Source organism: Melitaea cinxia, chromosome 5, assembly GCF_905220565.1.
Source record: "Melitaea cinxia chromosome 5, ilMelCinx1.1, whole genome shotgun sequence".
Classification (NCBI taxonomy): Eukaryota; Metazoa; Arthropoda; class Insecta; order Lepidoptera; family Nymphalidae; genus Melitaea; species Melitaea cinxia.
The window spans coordinates 11285554-11309144 of NC_059398.1; the positions used below are offsets into that span (position 1 = coordinate 11285554).

The following is a 23591-nucleotide window of genomic DNA, read 5'->3' on the forward strand; positions in this document are numbered from 1 at the left end:
AACATGTCACTTGTATGCAATATAAAATTATAAATCTTGTAGAATTGTATAAAAATTAAATCATAATATGAGCCCCAATTTCCATGACTTAATATTATAATATTAGCGATAATATTATTAAATAAAGTAACATTTAATACATACATTATAATAATTATAATAATAGCAATAACTCATCTCTCTCCTCACTAACACGTGTCTGACAAAAACACAAAAATGAAACACAGTTAAAAGGAATTTTTTACACATATAAAATGATTTCACGATACTTTATTTGTTTTTATTCAAGGTGATAAAATAAATATTGTCTTCAAAGAAATAATTTTTAAAGAGCAAAAGCTTTTGCAAATGTTGATGCACTCGTTGTGAGATACGACTTACAATACTATTAATGCCTGGTTATTTTATTGGTTTGACGATAAATAATGTGTATTTTGTTTTTCAGTGTTTACTTTACTGTTCCGGAAAAGTTTTTGATGTTCACGGCAACATCTGTTCCATAAATCTGTACGACAGTTCACGGACTGAAAATTATATTTTCAAAGGGTCGCTTTAAATATAATCAAGTTTGCTAAATTTAGACAAGATTTGTATAAATTTGTATATAAATTGTGTTTACTCCTAGATTTAACACAAGATGAAATTATAACTGTATCATAGCTGTTGCTCGAAGTCAGATATTTATTTAACGATGTTAGGTTAACGATTAAATTTACGAAATCATGATTACATTTGGATAGTACATGTACTAATAGAAAAAGATGTTATTTGCAAACTCTTTTTATTTGATTATTCTTTATAAATTTTACAGAATGCATGTAAATTACAATTACTTTTTAAAAGTCGACGCGTACACACGCATACTTATATACGTCCACAGTTATATAATAATTGTTTTTGCTCGCAAACGAAAAACAACTGACTTCGATTACATCGACAAGTGACGTAGGCAGACATAAAAATCGTCAGGTAATTACGCGTTATCAAAGAATACTCATAAATTCGAAATTATATCTGAATCAAATTTAAATGGAACTATCATCTTTCGATAAAAATAAGAAGCATTAAAATCGGTACACCCAATAAAAAGTTATGAGATATACAATGTAGGTTCGCGAAAAAATAGTTAATTAAATACGCATTATTGGATGTAACTTAAAAAGTACTTGTCAGATCTCGATCAAATTTATATAGAACCACATAAAAGAGACAACCTTTCTATTAAAGAAAGAATCATCGAAATCAGTCAACCCAGATAAAAGTTCTGAGGTAACGTATATAAAAAATTCCCGTATCATTTCTGTTTTGATTTTAAATCGTACTTTTACTGAAAATATGTTTTACTTTGTTTTATTTCTCAAAATTTTTTTGTTTAAGTTTTTTACCATGTTAATATATTAGGAGAAGATAATAGGAATATTTTACTGTTTACACTATTACAAGCAATTTATAATAAGCTAGAAATTTTGGAAATTTTACATTTTAGATTACGAAAGAAGTGATGAAAGTTACGCTTACGCTCCAGACTGTAACATCCAACTGCTGGGCATAGGCCTCTTTCCCCATATAGGAGAAGGATCAAAGCTTAATCCACCATGGTTGGCGGATATATTCCCTACTATGAGTATCGCTATCAGGTGTATAAAAAAACAACCGGGACTGACAGCTCAACGTGGACTCCGAGGCACGGCAGGGTACGGCGGAGTAGTGATATTTGTATAAACACAAATACCCATTCTGAGTGAGAATCGAACCCGTGACGGTCGCTGTTTAGGCACCGCCGATACGGCACACGCACCATTACACCAAGCGGTGAACATTGGAATGAAGTCTATGATTTTCAAGTTAGTAATGTAGGTTTTTATTTGTGAGTTAAATTACAAATATACCAAGAGGTATTTTGCCGTTTTTACAAATTACAAACTCAAGAGGTTCAAATATTATGTAAATTTCCATTGAAGCTACTACATATTTAGTGAAATTAAATTAGCGTTAAAAAGGTTTATTGATTAGATCTTTTCATTAAGATGCAAACAATAAATATATGCTTTAACGTACATTTTTAAACGTTATCTCTGGGGTGCGATGTTGTACATATCTACTGATGACATTAATAAAAGCCATCCCTCGCGGTTCGTTGAGTTTACTGCTGCTCTACCAAGAGCCGTAATGATATTTTATACCCTATAACTTTTCTTAATAAAGAATGTTACTAATGCATTAACATTTCTTTTCAATTGGACTGGTTTATCCCTAGATAGACAAACAAACTATTGCTTTGAAATGCTTAGATAGATAACACACAGCTAATTTTATTTTAACACTGTTAAGTATATTATTATTAAGTATCTTATATAGGTAATGTATTGAATAAATGTCTAAGGGTTAGCTGAAAATTATTAAAAAAAAAATAATAAAACGGCCTCCAGTAGGATTTTCTCCTGTGTCGGAGATCCGGAAACACACAATACATAAACTCAAACGCCTAACGCACGACCAACATCTACAAGATACACATCAGCTTTCGATTAAATTAAAAATCATCAAAATCGGTACACCCAATTAAAAGTTATGCGGTATAATACAACGTAGGTCGACGAAAAAATAGTCAAGTAAAAACGCATTATTAGATATAACTCAAAAAGTTGTTGTTAGATGTCAAATAAATTTAAGTGGGACCAAATGACACATACTACCTTTCGATTAAAAAAAATGGCGAAGTCCAGTCAAAATTTTGAAGTAACATACATAAAAAAATACAGTCGAATTGAGAACTTCCTCCTTTTTTGGAAGTCGGTTAAAAAGTGTGTAAAGTGCGCCGAGTAAAAAAATGTAAATTTCAATATTAAAAAAATCAATCCTAAAATCAATATTAAAAAGTAATTTATTTATTTAAAAGCGCTGTTCGTGGTAGGTACTTATTTGTAAAGATATAGGTACTTATATTTATCTTAAGGTTCAACTCTTCATCGGTTTTTGTTTTTTCGGTGAAATATATACGTTACGTAATAAATTTATACTATTTTTATACGCAAATGTAAAAAAAATATAGTATTTTAGTGAAAACATTGTGTTAAAACTATATTCGAGATGAAATGATAACTGTTAATCTTTACGTTCTAGAAATCTAGAGCAATGTTATTCATGTATAAGTAAAATTCCATGATCAGTTTTCCAACTGACAAGAAATAAATTTAAATTGAAAGTTGAATAAGTATTAATGACAAAATATGCTAGTATTATTTATCAAAATTAGTTTAATTTAACAAGTCACTTTAAGTGTGCTAATTTAACTAAAAAACTTTGAATAAAGTTAAAAAGGCAAAATATTACACACTAACTGCGCCTGCGCCTTCGCCCGCGTGGAATTTAACAAAATAAAAGTAGCCCTTATTACATCAGCTATCTGCCAGCGAAAGTCCCGTTAAACTCGGTCTAGCCGTTTCAGAGATTAGCCCGATCAAACAGACAGACAGACAGACAAAAATTGTAATAAAATGTTATTTTGGTATATGTTGAAACCCTCGAAAATCGTAATTACGACTAGTGCGTTTGTCAATGTTTTTCGTCTACTTACGTTGTATTACTTGTCGATGTAATTGAAGTCGGTTTTTTATCGTTTGCCTGCAAACACAATTATATGAAATTAAACACGTATATACTTTTACAGCTATATGTGTATACGTATGTTAGCCGTATTTCGCTGTTATATATATATATATATATATATATACAGGGTTACAGGAAAAGTCGTGCTAGATCCGTTAAGGGCGTGAAGTACCCATCATTTCTGACTTATTTCACTATGAAACACCCTACCCTAAACTTAACCCTTTTCGAGATATTCAACTTTTAATTTTTTTATTGAAAATTGCCGATTTTTAGGCTACTAAATTTAATTTTGTTTATTTTGTGTGTCTTATTATTATTATTATTGCATTTTTACATTTCTAATAAGATGCTTTACGACGTCAATCATTAAAATAGTGCATAAGTTAATTGAAAAGGCCGTAGTAGACAAGTGAAAGTTAAGAAATTAAAAAATATATTATAAAGTTTATTTTTCTCTAAGGGATATCTAAGAAAAATATTATGGTAGTTGTTAGGCAGATGTGTTTTAAAATATCTACGTTTCATCAGCTATCTAACGAGGTATAACAATCTAGGGTTATATTTAAATGCATTGAAAAAAACTTAGTTTCATAGGCGACAGTGGAGAAGAAAATTAATACTTAGCCCTAAATAGTAAAATAAAACAATAGGTAAGCATGAAATGTCATTTATTAAATCAGGTTTTCACACAACTTTTTCTTACTCTACAGTTCATGTTCAACATGGCCGCCTCTGTTTCTAATACATTGTCGCATCCTTCTACGGAGACCAGTCTTCACTACTCGAGTGGTCAATGTTGTCCTCATTTTATTTGCTGCATCCACAATCCTTTCCCTTAATTCTTCCACAGTCGAAACTGGATTTGGCTCGCTGTAGACAAGACTTTTCATGCGCCCCCAGACATGAAAATCCATGGGGGTTAAGTCGGGACTTCTTGCTGGCCATGGCAACGGCCCGCCTCGTCCTATCCATTTGTTCGGATAATTTGTGTCCAGCCAGTCTCTAATACTTCTCCTGAAATGGGCAGGGCAGCCATCATGTTGTATACCCCTGATCAAGTTGAGTGGCAGATCACCCAGCAAATGGCTCAAGTCTCCTCTCAAGAAGTTTTCCTAACTTTCCCCATTTAGATTGTCCTGGAGAAAGTAAGGTCCAATCAAATGATTGGAGATCATGCCCATCCACACATTCACACTGGACATGTGGTTCCAACACATCACACATCCAGCCATCAGGCTGCTCTGATTAAACGCACTTAAATAAGCAAGTGTGCCGTGAGCACACATATGTATAATTCACATTGAATAATAAAATTAAAGTAGCTTACAACCAGATGACAATGCATGGAAAATATCACTTTAAATGGATCAGAATAAATACGATTTCAGCGTTAATATGAAAAGCGACGGAGACTTGAACTCAAACGACACAGCTTTCTTTACCAGACTGTTTCGTTTCCAAGCGGTATAAATTTCAGATTTATTCACTGTTATTTACATTTAAGCGATGCATCAGTCATATAATTATTTAGAACTTACATTATGTGTAAAAATCAATTCAGTAAAGATTGGGAAAAATATTCTTGTTAAATGAATGATAAAGGTTAAAAGAATCATCATCATCATTACAGCCTATACAGTCTACTGCTGGACATAAGCCTCCACAAGTTTACGCCAAAAATAGCGTGAACTCATGTGTTTTGCTCATAGTCACCACGCTGGGCAGGCGGGTTGGTGACTGCAGGGCTGGCTTTGTCGCACCGAAGACGCTGCTGCCCGTCTTCGGCCTGTGTATTTCAAGCCAGCAGTTAGATGGTTATCCCGCCACTGGTCGGCTTTTTAAGTTCCAAGGTGGAAGCGGAACTGTGTTATCCTTGAGTCACCTCTTACGACGCCCACGGGAAGAGAGGGGGTCGCTATATTCTTTAGTACCGTAGCCACACAGTACAATATAAGAATAAACAAATAGAAATATATTCTAACACATTAACTTACTATACTGTATGTTCCAGTTTAAATTTTAAAATAATATGTAGATATTAAAACGTTGCTAAATATGAGTAATTAGATTAATCATGTGGTTTTAAACGTCTTTATGCTTACTGCTTCGATCCTATCACTGAAAACCCGATCCTTTATTCTTCGACAAATAGACTTTACGTCAAAAATGTTTTTTAAAACTTGATTTAATGAGGCTAACCGATGAGTAAGAAAAGAGAAAATTTTCGTGATTAAAATATCCTGTTGCAAATACCCCAAAAGGAAATCTAGTTGTGTAGCTATAAATTGCTTGGACATACATTTTCGAACTGTATACTAACTATTTTGCTAACTTAGAAGGCTATAGAGCTTTTTGTGGAGATTAAAGACACGTATATTTAGATCATCATCATCACATCAGCTTACGGACACTCACTGCTGGACATAAGCCTCCCCTAATGTTATCCACGATGATCGGTCCTGCGCAGCACCCATTCAGCGGTTTCCCGCGACCCTGACCAGATCGTCGGTCCACCTCGTGGGGAGCCTGCCAACGCTGCGGCGCCCAGTCGCCACTCGAGAACCTTTCCGCCCTATCGGTCATCTGTTCTTCGAGCTATGTGTTCTGACTGTTGCCATTTTAGCTGTGCAATCTTTTGAACAATATCGGTTACCTTGGTTTGGTATATTTAAATGTTTGAGCTTTTTTGTAAGAATAGAAGCAGCGATATTTTAAGGTCTTGATGTTCGAGCGAAATCGTTTTTGATTGTGGTTTCTTTCATTATATCTGGAAGATAAAGTACTAGTCAGATTAATATGAGTCTTTTAAAGAGACATTCGACGATTCAGCCTGTAACATCCCACTGCTGGCATGGCATGGCTGGGCATAGGCCTATTTCCCCATGTAGGAGAAGAATTGGGGATTGGCGGAGTGGCGGATGTGTGTGTCCTTAACAAAGTAACGATCGCTATTAGTTGTGCATTATAATAACCGAGACCGACGGCTTAACGTGGGGAGACTCATAAGGACTACACAAACACCCAGACCATGGCAAACATCTGTATGGCCAATACAAATATTTGCCATGTGCGGGAATCGAACCCGCAAACGCCAGCGCAACAGCCTCAAACCAGTGTTGTGACCGTTCCGTCAAAGCGTCGTATGTATATACTAGTAATATGTAAGGATTTAGAATAGAAATTCTTAGAGAAAACAGTTTTAAAAATTTTACAATGTTAATTTATAAATTATTATTTTACCATAAGAAACCCAAAAGGAATACAATAAGCTATGATAATAATTTTTTTGTTAAATGATAATCCTGAATATTAATATATTTAACATCTTTTGCATTGACTAATTAAGTTAAATAAATAATCTAATTACTAAAAACTAATTTAAGGCTTTTAATGTTGATTTTTCCGAAATACAGTAACGTAGTCAATTCGTGGTGAATATGGAAAAGTCATAGATTCAAATGGTTAAAACGTCACTTTTAATGATTGCACAGCCTCTATGTTTCTAAGGTCTAGCTTAACATGTGACATACAATAAAGACATGATGACCTATAGTATAGACTAGTGCTTTTAGCCTTTGAAATGGTAAAAAGTGAATTATAGTATGATGAAACCCATTGTAAAAGGGAGAGAATACAACGAAAATGAAAGGAAAAAAAATTACGGACAATCTGAGGTCGAGAAGTGGTAGGAATATGGGTTTAATGGTAAAAAACGGTTTATCTCGATTTCCGGCTAAACTACAAGTCCTATGGAAAAAAACTCAATGGAAAAGTTGTACCTAGGTAGTAAAAAGATCCACAACTTTTGTGTTTACGCTTTTTTCACATAGCCTCAAAATTAATGTGAAAGATTTAAAAAACCAAGTATTTGGTTATTTATTTTTCTTTTTTGAAATTTGGTAAAAACTTGCCTTCATAGGTCTCAAACACTGACACAATGTCATTTTGATATATGTACCGTGTATACATAATAATAATAATAATAATAATAAGCGACTGACGGGTGCGGATGACCCAATCAGGATACGGAGGGGTATTTTCCAGGGTGATTGCCTGAGTCCACTATGGTTCTGCTTGTCCTTGAACCCTCTAAGCACCCTGCTGGAGCGTTCGGGGACAGGCTTTCAGTTTCGGAGAGGAGGTACTAAAGTCTCCCACCTTCTCTACATGGACGACCTCAAATTGCTGGCACCTAACGCTGCACGCCTGCAGGAACTGCTGAAAATCACTACGGAGTTCAGCAGTTCCATCAGGATGCAGCTTGGAGTGGATAAGTGTGCGGTCGTGCATGTGGACAGGGGTCAGGTGACTCAATCTTCGCAGCTTAGTCTCGAATTAACATCATTCAAGACCCTTTCCGAAGCTGAATCTTACCGGTATCTGGGTATGTCACAATGCATAGGGGTGAAGGAAGTGGACATGAAACAGGCAGTTTGTGAAATCTTTTTTGGACGGCTGACAAAAGTTCTTCGGAGCTACTTGTCTGGAACCAACAAGGTCCGAGCCTATAACGCTTGGGTCATGCCCACTCTCTTGTATACCTTTGGCATACTCAGATGGACTCAGACCGAACTTGACGCCCTGGACAGAAGAGTCCGCACAACTATGACGTACCATCGCGTGCATCACCCTAAGTCGTCGGTCATGAGACTGTACATCCCGCGGAAGTGTGGTGGTCGAGGCATGTTAAGCGCTAAGACCATGCATAACCGCGAGGTGTGCAGCCTCAGGGCCTACTTTGAAACGAGACGGGACAGCGCTTTGCATGGTGACGTTTCAATGTGTGACAAAGGACTAACCCCCCTAGCCTTGGCCAAAGAGAACTGGCAGAAACCGGTCGTACTGAGCACCTCTGACCGGGAGGCCGTATGGATGGAGAAGGAACTGCATGGACGGTTCTACAAGGCGCTTCACGCACCACACGTGGACAGTAAGGCCTCCGTGCAGTGGCTGCGATTCGGCGACCTCTTTGGGGAAACCGAAGGTTTTGTCTGTGCAATACAAGATCAGGTGGTCAAGACGAACAACTACCGAAAGCACGTCCTGAAGGATGGCACTCCCGACTTCTGTCGAGCCTGTCGTCATCCCGGTGAGTCACTCAGGCATATGCTTTCGGGTTGTTCCGCGTTTACTAATACTGAGTATTTGCACAGACACAACCAAGTGGCCAAGATTCTCCACCAAGAGCTTGCTCTTATGTACGGTCTCCTGGAACAGAGGATGCCGTATTACCAATACTCACCGGTGTCAGTACTCGAACGCAACGGAGTCCGGCTCTACTGGGACCTGCCTATCGCCACAGACAGGACGATACTGGCGAACAAGCCTGATATCGTGGTGATGGACAGGGCACGGTCGAGGGTATTTTTAGTGGACATCACCGTCCCGCATGACAAGAACCTCGTGAAAGCCGAGACTGAGAAAAAACGTAAATATCTGGATCTGGCGCACGAGATTGTCGACACGTGGGGTGTGGGGTCTGCTGAAATAATCCCTATCGTAATATCTGCCAACGGTTTGATCCCGGTTAGCCTCGCTCACCATCTGAGGCAACTGGGGATCCGGGACGGTTCGCTCGCAGCCAGGATGCAGAAGGCGGTGTTACTTGACTCGGCTAGGATTGTCCGCCGGTTTCTCAGCCTACAGCCCTAACCCCCGGCCGTTTGATCTCCCTGCCGGGGCGTATTCCTCCACCTGCTTATATTTATATATGTAAGTATAAGTAAATTTACTATATTATTTATATAAGTAGTTATTATAATATATGTATCTATTATGTATTGGGCGGGTGGAGTGACATTCAGTAAAATAATAATAATAACAACAACAACAAATAAACATAACAACGCCATTAAAATATAACGTTATAGATGGTACATCTACATCATGGATGCACTTAGTAAAAAGTGGTTATTTTAATATTACAAACAGATACTTTAATTTTATTTATTTGTATAGATGTACTTGTATTTATTTCTGTTGAAAATTACAATAATACATATTTACATTACAAATCTTAAACAAGTAAGTAGTTACAAATATTATTGTTCGGACTAATTGTTGATAATAATTATGGCAACCTTTCTTAAAAGAACATGTCATAATCTTCAGCAAAGTGTTATGCATAAGCCCACAAAGGTTTCTGATTTGGTACGACCATAAAAATAAAAAATAAAAAAAAGCGTAGCAACGCTCGCAGGGTAAAGCTAGTTATTATTATATATTTGGAAATGAACAAGGGTCAGCATACATAAAACGTGAAGATATTTATTCATTACACGGAAACCTTCCATATGTCATTACTTTTTTATAATATGATTTTTAACTTTTTCGGTGTTTAGCGAAATAACTTCAAATTGGATTGAATATTAACGTTTGTTTTTACTTCTTCATAAATAAAGTAACCAATTAATAAAATACATATTGTATATGGAAATTACATATATTTTTTTTACTTTTAACTTTGGTTTGAAAGCCAGATAATTCGGGTGTATTAAAAACGTTTACTTAAAAAAAATATTAATTGGAACATATCATTACATTTTTAGTCACGTAAAATTTGAATGCGATTTCTGAGCAGGCTTTATACAGGACGTTTGAACATGTCATCATCTGTCACAGCTTGGCTCAGTCAACGGATTTAGTAAATGGTGAGAGTTAATCGTCGTGATCAATACATGGCACAGCCGTGGAACTAAAGGAAAAAGCAACAAACTTTATACAAATATAGCTAGAAACTTTATAGCGGTCATGATTGCAATTTGTGAAGTTCTAAATACAGATGCTACGGTCATTGCGCCGGTTGAATCGAAATAACAGGCCGTTAATTGAAACTGGCGCCGATTGCAGTGTAATTGTGCGCAATCAAACTACTTCATTGAGATGATGCATTACGCTTTAAATTGTTTAGCATATTTAACGTTATTTAATTACGATGTACGTCTCCTGTTCGTCTACGATGTCGTACTCGTTCACACTACATGACGCCGCATAATGAGTTGTTTTAATAATGTATCAGGCTACAAAGTTGAGTGTGATATGATAATTAATTGTACATAAATTTGGCGGTATTACTGTGGTGGCATAAGTTTACAGAAATTAGAAAATGCGATTAATGTGTGTAAGGATAAAACAATTTCATCATGGTTTTAGCGAAAAAGTTTTTTGATAATTTCCCAACTTTATTTTAATAGGTTGTTGTGAAATTAAATTATTAAAAAGCTAAATTATGGGTTTTTATACAACAAAAATTATCGTATTGAAACTGTAATTAAATACTTGTCTAATGATTGATACAGCCTTGTAACATCCCACTGCATATGCCTCTTTCCCACGTAAAAGTAGAGTCGGAGCCTAATAGACCAAATTGCTGCACTGCGGGTTGGCGGATACATTCTCTACTATGAATAATGATTACTATCTGATATTTATGATAAAAATTAATACAGTACTCTCTGAGGCACGGTGGGTAGACTCGTAACCGGACAGAAAATCAGGTCGGAAATAAAGTTTTATCAAATACAAATATCCACTCCGAGCAGGAATCGACCCGCGACCGCCGGTCTTAAGGTACTTATGCACCACTACACCAGTGAGGGCGCAATACCTACTTATTTTATTTTATAAACAGTATCGTGTAAAATTTATAGATGTTAAAATTGAGTAATTTTGACTGCATCAGCAATTCCTTTACGGTAAAACAGTCAGCACGGCGATCAATCTAGTTTAGTGTTATTTGGCAGATCCATTCCAATAATTACAGCTGCATGCCATGCTAGTATGAACCTAAGATAATACAGTAAGGGTGTTCAGGCGTTGTCAAAATACGGACTCACTTTATTGAATACCAAATACATACATTTTTAACATTTAAAAAACTGGAAATTTTTAAATTGCTAATTCTGTAAGGAATAGTGAATTTCAAAATAAATGTATTTTCTGTAAAATAAATCTTTTTATTTTTATTACTTTAATCACACTACTACTTTTAACTTCTTTGAGTCGACGTCATTGGCTCGTCTGTCTGTGTCACCCTATCTGTCTTCTGTGTAGACGTATAAAAGATTAATAATAATATTTTATACTGTTAAACGAGCGATTCTTGTATATCTAATATATAAAATACTCGTGTCGCGGAGTTTGTAGTTAAACTCCTCCGAAATGGCTTGACCGATTCTCATGAAATTTTGTGTGCATATTGGGTATGTCTGAGAATCGAACAACACTTATTTTTCATCCCTTTAAATGTTAAGGGTAGTCCAACCCAAAATAACTTTTTTTTAATTTTTAGATAAATTATTATTTTTTTATTTTTTTATGATACAACATCAAAAAATACATACAACCCTAAGTTTTCAACCCTCTACGATCAACCCCTATATTTTATTTGTTAATTATAAACTTTAATTTTTTTGGCAAGATTTTTATTTTTATTTTGTCTTGACTTAGAATTTAAAAAAAAATTATGTTATTCTTATTTTTCCACCTCTCTACGATTTACCCCTACTTTCCATCGCAATTTTTATTATTTTTAATAATTTCATTTAATTATGATTTTTTTCTCAATTCAATTTGATCTCCTCTCCTGCCTTCGCCGGTCGATAACTGATCAACTATCAATCGATCACTTATACCCCGCTAGATGTCTACCGTTGTCACCTCTCATCTAGCAAACATCACGGAGTAGGGATGAGAATGATACTTTTATTGTCTACAACCCTTTCGATTATAAGTAAATCCCTGCTAAAACACTTTAGTAGATAGTTTATCGGCAAAAAAATGTTTGCCGGGTCAGCTAGTATATTTATCTAGCTAGGATTTATTTTTAAGAAATGTCGTTTTATCCCAATTTTTAGACAATGAAAAAATATCGTTAGAATCCGAAGGTAAATTTCGCAATTATCAGTAAAGTTGTAATAGCTCATGTCATCGATCGGTCGCGATCGAAAAGACCATGGATCATATCCTCGGTCGATTATTATTTTATTTAATAATGTATGTAAAATTGAAAAATAATATTCATAAACATTTTTGAATATCTTATCAAAAATTGATTGCTCCAGCGGGATTTGAACCCGCGTCTCCGACTGACCGTGTCGGCGCTCTAGCCAATTAAGCTATGGAACGATGTACCCGCTAGAGCGAAATTTTTGATATGATGATTTTTACTTTCGGTTTAAGCGAACCGTGGCGCCGTCTATAGTGAGTTCTTTACAGAGACCCGTAACTATTCAAAGTTTCATATTACAATGAAAATCTTTGACAGGAGACGACACCATGCTATTTTTAATATGTACGATTTTTATTTTTTTGTTACCCTCACATTAGGAATTCTAAACATTTTTGAATATCATATCAAAAATTGACCGCTCTAGCGGGATTCGAACCCGCGTCTCCGACTGACCGTGTCGGCGCTCTAGCCAATTAAGCTATGGAACGATGTACCCGCTAGAGCGAAATTTTTGATATGATGATTTTTACTTTCGGTTTAAGCGAACATTTCATTTTATCATCATATTTTCTGTTTAAGCGATTTTTGATATGATTTCGCTTAAACCGAAAGTAAAAATCATTATATCAAATATTTCGCTCTAGCGGGTACATCGTTCCATAGCTTAATTGGCTAGAGCGCCGACACGGTCAGTCGGAGACGCGGGTTCGAATCCCGCTGGAACGGTTAATTTTTGATATGATATTCAAAAATGTTTAGAATTCCTAATGTGAGGGTAACGCAAAAATAAAAATCGTACATATTAATAATATTCATATTTTATCATTATTATTTTTTAATTATATTTTTTATTTTTAATTTTTTATATATTTTTATATTTTTTATCATTGTCGGTAAAAAATATTATTCATATTTTATAAATAATGATTTCCAAGAAATACGATTTACTAAAAATACCGAGCTAAGCTCGGTCACCCAAGTATTTCTTTATTTAAATAGCCAGTGACTCATTTTGGTTAGTAAACAATATTTCTTACATACTATGTTAGTTGAATTATTACAATTTTATTACAATTTTTTACAATTTTTAACCTAGTACCTAAAAGGTATTAAGTAGTATTTCTGATGAATGTGGATGAAAATCTGTAAAGTAAACTTGAATTTATTGCAAACAGACGGACAAACACGGAGAGTGATTTAATTTTGTAAAATGTAGTGAATATGTATTGTAGTGAATATGTTTCGTATCAGGAGATCTTGTTGTCGACGTGGGTCTTGTGGGCTGGCGGTTGTCAAAGCTGACGTGGATAAATGGAATATCCGGGTGTGAAAAGGCGATACATGTAGTTGGAAACTTCAATGGGAATGTAGAAATACTAGTTATCACGACGGTCGAAGCTGTTCTCAAATCACAAAGACAAACTAGCCCACCGCTTTAGAGAAAAAAAATAGAGTCAGCACTATGGCCTCCATCTTCGTAAATGGGTTTAAAAAAAGCAAGAGATGTAACTGTTTAATGATGGACGAAGTCCTCATGAAACATTTTGGAGCAATGGTCAAGAGTAAACGGAGTTGTTCTCGTCGGATATATCAACCAATTGCCTCTCGCTCAACAGGGAAGATCTATTCAAAATGAGTTACTATAAACTTTACCTGACAACCAACATCTCACATTACTTATCCTGCGCATACCGGAGCTCCATGGATGTTATGAAATATATGACTTTCTACCAGCATTGTATGAATTGTATCTGTGTAGTTCTGCATGTCTTTGTCTGTAAATTTTTATAGTTAATAGTTTTTCCATAAACAGAAAGTATAAATAAAAATGACGGTAAAACGTAAGGCTTTCATATACTTCGTTCTATTCATTATTTGATTCGTTTATATCCATCGAAAATGAAGACGCGGTATCAATCTTCCTTTTCAACAGATTTGCAATTGAGCTTAAGAAAAAATATTATTTCTTTTGAATAGAACGGCACCCTCGCTTCTACTCAAGAGGGAAAGCCTAATATTTTATAAAGGTTGATAGACTAAATGTAGACGTGTTCGCATATTTTATCTTTTATATTCAATGTTTATAAAAATATTACTCGACATTCGTGTCTTTTTCATGAATTTTACTATTAAATGTGTAAAATATTATTTTTATTTGTGAGGCTTTTACTCCCTGACTGTATTTCAGAGCCAATTTGAAATAATTTTAGGAGAATGATTTTGATCACGTCCAAATATATTAATAAAGTGTCGCTGCTTATCCGTCGCGTAATGCAAGGTTAAATAGTTCAGTTATGTATGTTTATTGATAATAGTATTATATGGATGTTGGTATGGTCGGATGGTTGGTTAGATCCTACCTATTAATTGTTATGTTAGTAATTAATATTAATGCAAGGTTATCGTACGCCAGATTTCTTGAATATAAATTCGAGCTCTGCAGCTATGCAGCTCTGGCTTAGTATGAGCAGTAATATTTTTTTATAAGTAGACACAAACAAGCTCGATTTGCAATCCCTAAAGATTAGTCTACAAAGCTTGGATATACAGCAGTATACTTAATGAATTTTCTTCTGAGCGCTTCTTTGCTAAGGCTGACTGCAGAAAAGCTTTAAGAATCGACCTGAAGGAGCAGAACAGCAGAGTAAGAGTTCTTTCAAACAAACTGACCGTAAGTTTTCATTTTGGGGAATGAGGGTATGCATGCAGAGAACTTTAAGATAATAAAAGCCAAAAACTAGCTCCTGTGACGTGTGTTATTTTTGAGACCAACTTTTTTAGTAAATATAGAGCTTAAGATAATATTTCTTCATTTTGTAGATCACGTTAAAATCAAATCAATAATTTCGGCTATAAATTACAATCTTTAAAATATTGTATATTATGTATATTAACTTGATAAAGTTTGAAAATGTATAGTGATAACAACGCAATAAATTATAACAGTGCGACGTTATATAATCTGAAATCATAACGGTAATATTTCTATCCAAACGTTTCTGTAAAAATCGGATAACTCTAATTAATCTGCAATAAAACTTCTTTCTAGAGATTTTTTTAATTCAAAGATAGCCTTGGATTCGACATGAACATTTTCTAAAGAGCACTTCCTTAATTGATTTCTTCTGAAAGAAAATGCTTATCATTATGGTTTGAATGAAATGATGAACTTATTGTTAATGGGTTTCTGACTATTTTTATTTCCTGCATTAAGTAATTGATATAGATTTTTAATAAGATAATTGGCACTTATTTTATTGGATTCTAATTGCTGTTGTCAAATTCATAATTATTTACAAACATTTTATGAAAATCTTTAGCTGGAATACGAAATACATTTTCATTCTTGTGTCCGCGGCGTTGTCCAGATGAAAGCTTCACGAAAAATTATAGTACAGCGCAAGGTATATAAAGGTAAAAACTAAAAAAAATTATCGTTGTAAATTGTAAAGCACTTACCTTCATTTTATATTTATAGATTTTTAAAACATTTTTAATAAAATATAAATTCAAACATGTTTATAACATTAAAAAAATATATAGTGAGTGATTTGGACAATAATAAGCAAGGGCAATAATTATTATGGTAATGTAAAGTGGCATCATTCAAATGGAGATTAAGTATTGGAATGACGCTTTAGCTTAAAGCACTCGTTAGCAATGGATTGAATCACTTGCGTCATGTATTTGCGAAACATTAGAAAGTCAATTAAATACGAATATTCTTTATTATCGGTATGTATATACTCTACTATAATTTTGGCTTTTAGCTAATCTTACTCAATTAAAATATAAATAAATTATGTATGATTAAAGGCTAAATTGAACGAGTCGTGATAGATTTTTTTTTTACATTTGTATAAATTAATATTATATTTATTTAATTAAAATATATAAATAAAGAAGAAAAAATAAAATAATTTAAACGACATAGTGAAATATCTACGATATCCAAAAATGATGAACGGTATATCAAAAATAAAATAAAATGTACTAAATATTGAATAGTCTTTAGAAATTAGAAGACTTTGTTTGTTAAGGCTTTTAAAAACAAATTAATAGCTATAAGTAGTTTCAGACGATTAATAAAAAATCAACGCTAGCTAAAAAATAATTTCTAAAGAATAATATAAACCATGTCATTATAAATCCACCAGACTGTTCCACGGCGGGTCGACGAATAGCTTCCACGAAAACTACGAGTACTTAACGATTCTTACCAGGTATCTGTGATAAGATCGATAGCTTGGCGGCTTGGCAGATCCAACATGGATATGCAACCCTTAAAAACAAATATTTGTAACAAAACAAATATCTGCTGCATTTATATGACAGCACGCAATACTGCACTAGAACGGTTGTTAATTTTTAATTAATTTACAGACAATTTTGTGAAATAGTTTGCAGGATTTCATTACAGATGCAAATAATATAGCCTAGTTTTAATTCTATAAATTCTTTTCGTGTTAGTACTATGTTCAGTACTGTTTTTTTTTTGCCCTAATTATGGTTTTTTGTTTGTGGAATAAGAAATAAACTTTGAACATAAAAATACAACAAATATAACTAAAATATCCCGAAAGAAATTTATTAATTATTTTCTCAGACTGTTTATTTTGTTAATAATAAAACAAATTGTATTGATTACACGTTCGCATTCATTACTTAATACTCGCCTTATTAAAACTTCATCATAAAATTTATAATAACTTTGATACAGAAAAGCGTAATAAGCGAGTACATGACGTATAAAGTACCTCAAAGCTTAAAACACTTTGCAAAGGTATATTTTAAACGCTAGCGTATTACACTCCATTAACAAGATGAAATATACAGAATGTTCGACTCCTAATTGCGTTCCTTCAATTGGGGAGTTCTGTAGTAGCAACAGATCACATTGCGCGTGAAAAAATTCCTAGGCCATTTTTAAATTTCGCTTTATTTAAATTGACGAACTACTTTGATAGACTCGTTCTGCATGATACCTTTTGTAAGCACGTAAAACTTTAAAAGGAAGATTATTACTTATTGACGAATATAACTAAAGAACTGCGTATTGGAAAGAATTATTTTCCTCGTAGAATGTTATCCATTAAAAATTATAGCCGTGCTTAGGCGCGGATTGGACGGTTATGCAGAAATATCCTTCCAGAGTAGCTCGTATATTAAAAGAAAGTAAAATTTAAAAAAAAGATACGAATACCATCACATAACATCCTACATCCGCAGCATTTCTAATTAATTTACAGGAAATTTTCAGAGTTCTGTTTGATTTAACTAATTAGAATAACAAATTCCTACAAGTATTTGACTTTTAACAAACAATAATATGCGGATTAATCACGCCATACATTTAAACAATCAATTAACATTAACATTGCCACAAAACTTTGACGGTTCATAGGCGTCAACATCTTAACGTATTCTAAATCTTCGAAATTTTTGTAGGTAAAAGCAAAAATAAGATTTAGTTCCAACTTTCCATTTTTATACTGCTACTTATGGCGAAACATGAAAAAAAAAACCTCATTAGCCTTAGGAGTAGTTAAAGAAGGCAAAGAAATCTTCACAAACATTTTTGAAAGATCCGTATGTTACTTGAAAGAATTATTTACGTTTCTTATAATTTGGGTAACTTGTATATTAAAATTTCAAGAGTTATGCGACTTATAATAACGAGCCTACCATAAAAGTCGTATTTATATCAACTATACCTAACGAAAACCATTAATTTAAGAACAATCATATATTGTTATCATAATTGTGTTTTAACGGAAAAAAACCGACTTCAGTTATATCGACAAGTAATACAACGTAGGTAGACGAAAAATTAGTTAAGTAAATACGCATTATCAAAGATTACTACAAAAGTTGTAATCAGATCTCGATTAAATTTAAATATGACCACATAATAAACATCGGCTTTCGATTAAATTAAAAATTATGAAAATCGTTATACCCAGTAAAAAGTTATGCGGATTTTTGAGTTTCCCTCGATTTCTCTGTGATCCCATCATCAGATCCTGGTTTTCTTATCATGGTACAACACCTTGGATATCTCCTTTCCAAAAAAAAAAAGAATTATCAACATCGATCCATAAACGACGAAGTTATCCCAGAACATACATTAAAAAAAAATATACGGTCGAATTGAGTAACCTCCTCCTTTTTTGAAGTCGGTTAAAAATCAAACCAAGCAATGAAACTAGAAACTATAAGCTTAAAATTTATTTTCAATCGATTTCCAAAAAAGAAGGAGATTTTAAATTGAACGGTGTTGCGTGTCATGTGGTCTCATTAAAATCTAATTGAGATATACCTTATAATGCGTTGTCTTGTTTGATTGTTTTTTTGTCACCCTACGTTGTATTATACCTATGGTCCCATTTAACTGTGATTGAGATTTAATGAGTACTTTTTGAGTAATCTTTGATGGCGCGCATTTATGAGACGGAAATCAAAGAAATACTTCGATGAAATCGATTAAACGATGTTACATGGCCACACCTACGATAACGTAGTGTGCTATATTATCCACTAGCGTAGCAGTTTGGCTGACTTTCAAATGCACAAACCAAAGAGGGGCAGCAGCATCTTCGTTGCGATAGAGCCAGCACTGCGGTCATCAACCCGTCTGCCCAGCGTGGTGACTGTGGGCAAAACTCATGAGTACGCGCCAAAATTTTCTTAGTTCCCGACAGCCCCACTATTCCCAGCTATTTTGATTACCGGTGGAGGCTGGATAGGAATTGCCGGGGGCCGGGACGTTCAGCGCGAACTTGGAGAGGCCTACATCCAGCAGTAGACCGCAATAGGTTGATGTGTAGCAGTTTATTTTTCTAAATAATTTTGATGATTTTTGTTTTGATCAAAAGCTGATGCATATCTTGTGGTTCGATTTAAATTTGATTGAGCCCCGATGACAACTTTTTTAGTAATCTTTGATAACGCGTATTTACTTGACCATTTTTCGTCTACTTACGTTGTTGTACTTGTCGATGTGACCGAAATCGATTTTTTCAATTTACGAGCAAACACAATTATTTAAAGTTCGAAATGCAATTTTACTTGAAAACAGTTAAAAAATTAGTTTCAGTTGCATCCGAAACTAATATCTAGCCCTAACTTTCAAATCCTACTGTAAATCGTGTTTGGTTTAAACATTTAAAATGTAGTACCTGGGTGACCGAAATCGGAATGTTCTGTTTCCGTTCTTGGAAATCATTATTTATAAAATATGAATAATATTTTTTTTACCGACAATGTAGAACCTCGACGTGCTCAAGGCCTCCATTATTCGGAAGTCTCCAGTTAAAGAATGTTCAGCTCTGTGAAATGTTGTTTCATGGTTTAAAAAAAAAGTTTTGTAATCAGTATTATGCCACGATTGCGATATTTGCTTTTACATTTGAAAGGATATATATATTTGTGTCTCAATATAAAAGTAGGCATTCCACGGTAACGTCACTGTTTTTAAGTTTTATTTGATTTCTTTTTTATTTATAATCACACTAATAAGAATAAGTAACTGAAAATATTTATGACTGTTTAAGTGATTAATTTAATATAATGAAATAAGAAAAAACATAATTATAATATCGTAGGTACTTGTATATTGCCAGTTGTATGATTTTGTTGTTATAATGTGAATGAACTTATTTATGTATATGAAAATTAATACACGTTTTTTTTAGCAATATCTCGATTATTTTATTTACTTAACTAGACATATCTGTTTGTATAATTAATGGAAGCCAACATCAAATACCACTGTCAATTAACTTTTAAGGATATTCCAATAAACACGCTTTACAAACGACTACTACAAAGTTGCTTCTTTTCAATGAATTAAAATAAAAGTCAATTTTTTTCAGCTTCAGCTTTAGCCTGTAATATCCCACTGTTGGGCATAGGCCTCTTTTCCCCATGTAGGAGAAGGATCAGAGCTTAATCCACCACGCTGTTGGAGCAGCGGCATGCGGGTTGGCGGATATATTCCCTACTATGAGTAACGATCGCTATCAGGTGTACATGATAACAACCGAGACCGACGGCTTAACGTGCTCTCCGAGGCACGGTGGGGAGACCCACAAGGACAGCACAAACACTCAGACCACGGCAAACATCTATATGACCAATACAAATGTTTGTCATGTGCGGGGATCGAACCCGCAACCGCCAGCGCAACAGCCCAAGCCAGTGCTGTGACCGTTGCGCCAACGCTGTTAATGCGCAACAATGTTATTCTGTATCTATTTATTTAATATATGGATATTCTTTATAATTTAAATTTATTTAATTTTATTAAATACATGATCAGTAATACACATAATAATAGACTGTAGAGTATACTGCAAACAAGGAGAAAATGTAAGTATTAAGAAGTTATAAAAACGAGGTACAGTACGTAAGTCTAAATACTTAAACATCCGATCCGCGAAAAACTGCTGCGCTGTGGAATGAGCAACTTAATTGCGTTTCTTATTTTTATGAGAAGGACACTGGCTATAGAAGTGGCTACTACTAAGACTGTGACAGAGGCTGTTACTTACGTGTACCATCGAAGCGTGTTGCGATGGTATCAAGAAATGTGTTCTGGGGCGCGAGCAGCCCCTTGCGTACCGGCATCACCCCGCGCCGCGCGTTTTAGCGCTAACCGCCCTCCACCTATAAACATAACACAGCCTAAATAAATAACTGAAACGTATGATTCTTATTTAAATACATCGTATACGAGAACCAAAGATACCGCAAGCAAATTTGGTTCCTACTTTAAATATTTCTCTTTGACTTTTCACAAACTCCATATGTTGAATGAGTGGTACTACTTTATCCTTCCTGTTCGATGTTTATTTTAGGTTCGTCTCATATGCAAGTAAGTTTATAAAATAGAAAATCACGTAAGAAATATTTTTAAACAGTTATGCATATTACTTTTTTAAATTAATTTATAATATTATTTTTAAGGAGTTTTTAACCGACTTCCAAAAAAGGAGGAGGTTCTCGATTTGATTGCTTTTTTTTAAATGCATATGTTACATCAGAACTTTTGACTGGGTGGACCGATTTCGATAAATTTGGTTTGAATTGAAAGGTGTTGCGTGTGATTTGGATCTATTTAAATTTATTTGAGATCTGACTAGTACTTTTAGAGTTAAATCTAATAATGCGTATTTACTTGACTATTTTTTCGCCACCCTACGTTGTATTAAACCGCATAACTTTTCACTGGGTATATTAATTTTGATGATTCTTACTTTAGTTGATAGCTAATGATTGTGATGTCGTCTGACTTAAATTTGATCCAGATCTGATGTCTACTTTTTGAGTAATCTTTGATAGCGCGTATATACTTGACTATTTTTTTTGTCTACTTACGTTGTATCACTTGTCGATGTAATTGAAGTCGGTTTTTATTTTCGTTTGCGAGTAAACACAATTATGTTACTGCAATATCTTATCTTCTCTACGTTTAATACATAAAGTAGAGTATTTAAAACATTAAACTAAAATTATGTTATTACCAATTACCTAGAAAATATCCCATAGTTACTGAAGTTTTAATTAAAAGCATATAAGAAACGAAATACTTAATATTTCATTTAATAGTAATAAACTTATAATTAACAGCGGTTAGTACACAGCATTCCCATTTTCATTAGCTTTCTCTATAAATCTTCCTGTGTAATTAAAGCTCTATTTAAGGTGACCCATAAACTGAGCAAAAATATGCCTGCAGCCTTTCTACCTTCTCGTAAAATTTTTATGTTTCATAATGCGCAGGTAATAAATATGAATCAATGTATATTTCAAGTAAATATATTTTCTCTGATCTAGTTAATCTGATTGCCTGTAACCTTATTTTATTTATGTTATTTTTACTATACATCATTAAGCTTCAGCAAAACTTAATTATAACTTTAGCACATATATACATTATAATATTTAATATGTATTGATCTTAACGTAACATATTTATTTGCTTTGTTATTCTGTATTTTTTTTTGAATCTGTAGGTTCGCTATTTCATATATCATTCTGTTTGTCTTATTATCTTTCTAATACCTGATAGTAAGAACTACCTAATACTAAATAGTAAGCCGTAATTAACATTATTTACACTACAGATTTACATTTATAAAATTATAACAAAACCAAAACGTATAATATGAGCCACAAAAATCAAAACTATAATTTTCTGTCTGTTTTTATGTTTGCTTCGTCTGTCGAAATTACGTTTTGTTTTTTTGAAAATTACACATATGAGTTGTGAGGAGGGATTACAATCCGGAATACCAGATCCGGTAATCCGGACGGAATCAGCATCAATTTACACTTACCAGATCCGGTACCCAATGCCGGACACTATGTCTTCTATGCTTAATGTATTTAAGACTAAGTACATAACTTTATAGATTTTCGAACAACTAATATGAGAAAATATATAAAATAAAAATTTAATACCATAAAAACTTAAAAATAAATCATTTAAGATTTTGAAAAGACTTGCGAAAGTTACAATTAAAATGATAGATGTTTAAAACATTGAAATGTAGAGCTTATATATAATTTCTATTTCCCTGTAAGCTTTTATGTTTAATTGATAAAATATTAAGGAATCCGTTTTTGATATTAAACTGTAGCATGAAGAGATAATATTAACCTTATCGCGTGTTATAATAAGACCTATAAATTATATTTAAGGTCTGATGTTACTTATATACGTTATAAAGTTATGTTATAAAGGGTTTAGAGTATTACGTATGAAGGTGAGGCCATTTTAAGAGTAGTGTTTCATGTCACACTGGATAGTCTGTAGTAAAATTCAAGTGTAGGACTCGGTTTGCTACATTTCTGCTTTCCTCTCTTGAACGCTGAAAGCTTTTTTTCACGCCATTTTGACGGTACGAGTACTTAGAAACTGGTTGACACATCATGGCACGTCTGTGGAAAACGTATTATTTTTGATGATGAATCTTTAGTGCACCGTGTTGCTTAAGTATTATGCTGATTTATACATGAATATGTC

The 23591-nt window shown here is 33.8% G+C and overlaps 1 protein-coding gene across 1 annotated transcript in view; it reads right to left on the reverse strand.

The window, feature by feature from the left end:
- The window catches only part of LOC123654049 (potassium voltage-gated channel subfamily H member 8-like), a 44656-nt gene extending 23466 nt beyond the window's left edge, over nucleotides 1-21190 (reverse strand). The window contains exon 1 of the mRNA XM_045590009.1: nucleotides 21115-21190. Coding sequence (XP_045445965.1) covers nucleotides 21115-21190 — 76 coding nt within the window. The remainder of the gene's footprint in view (nucleotides 1-21114) is intronic.
- Between the last annotated feature and the right edge of the window lie 2401 nt (nucleotides 21191-23591).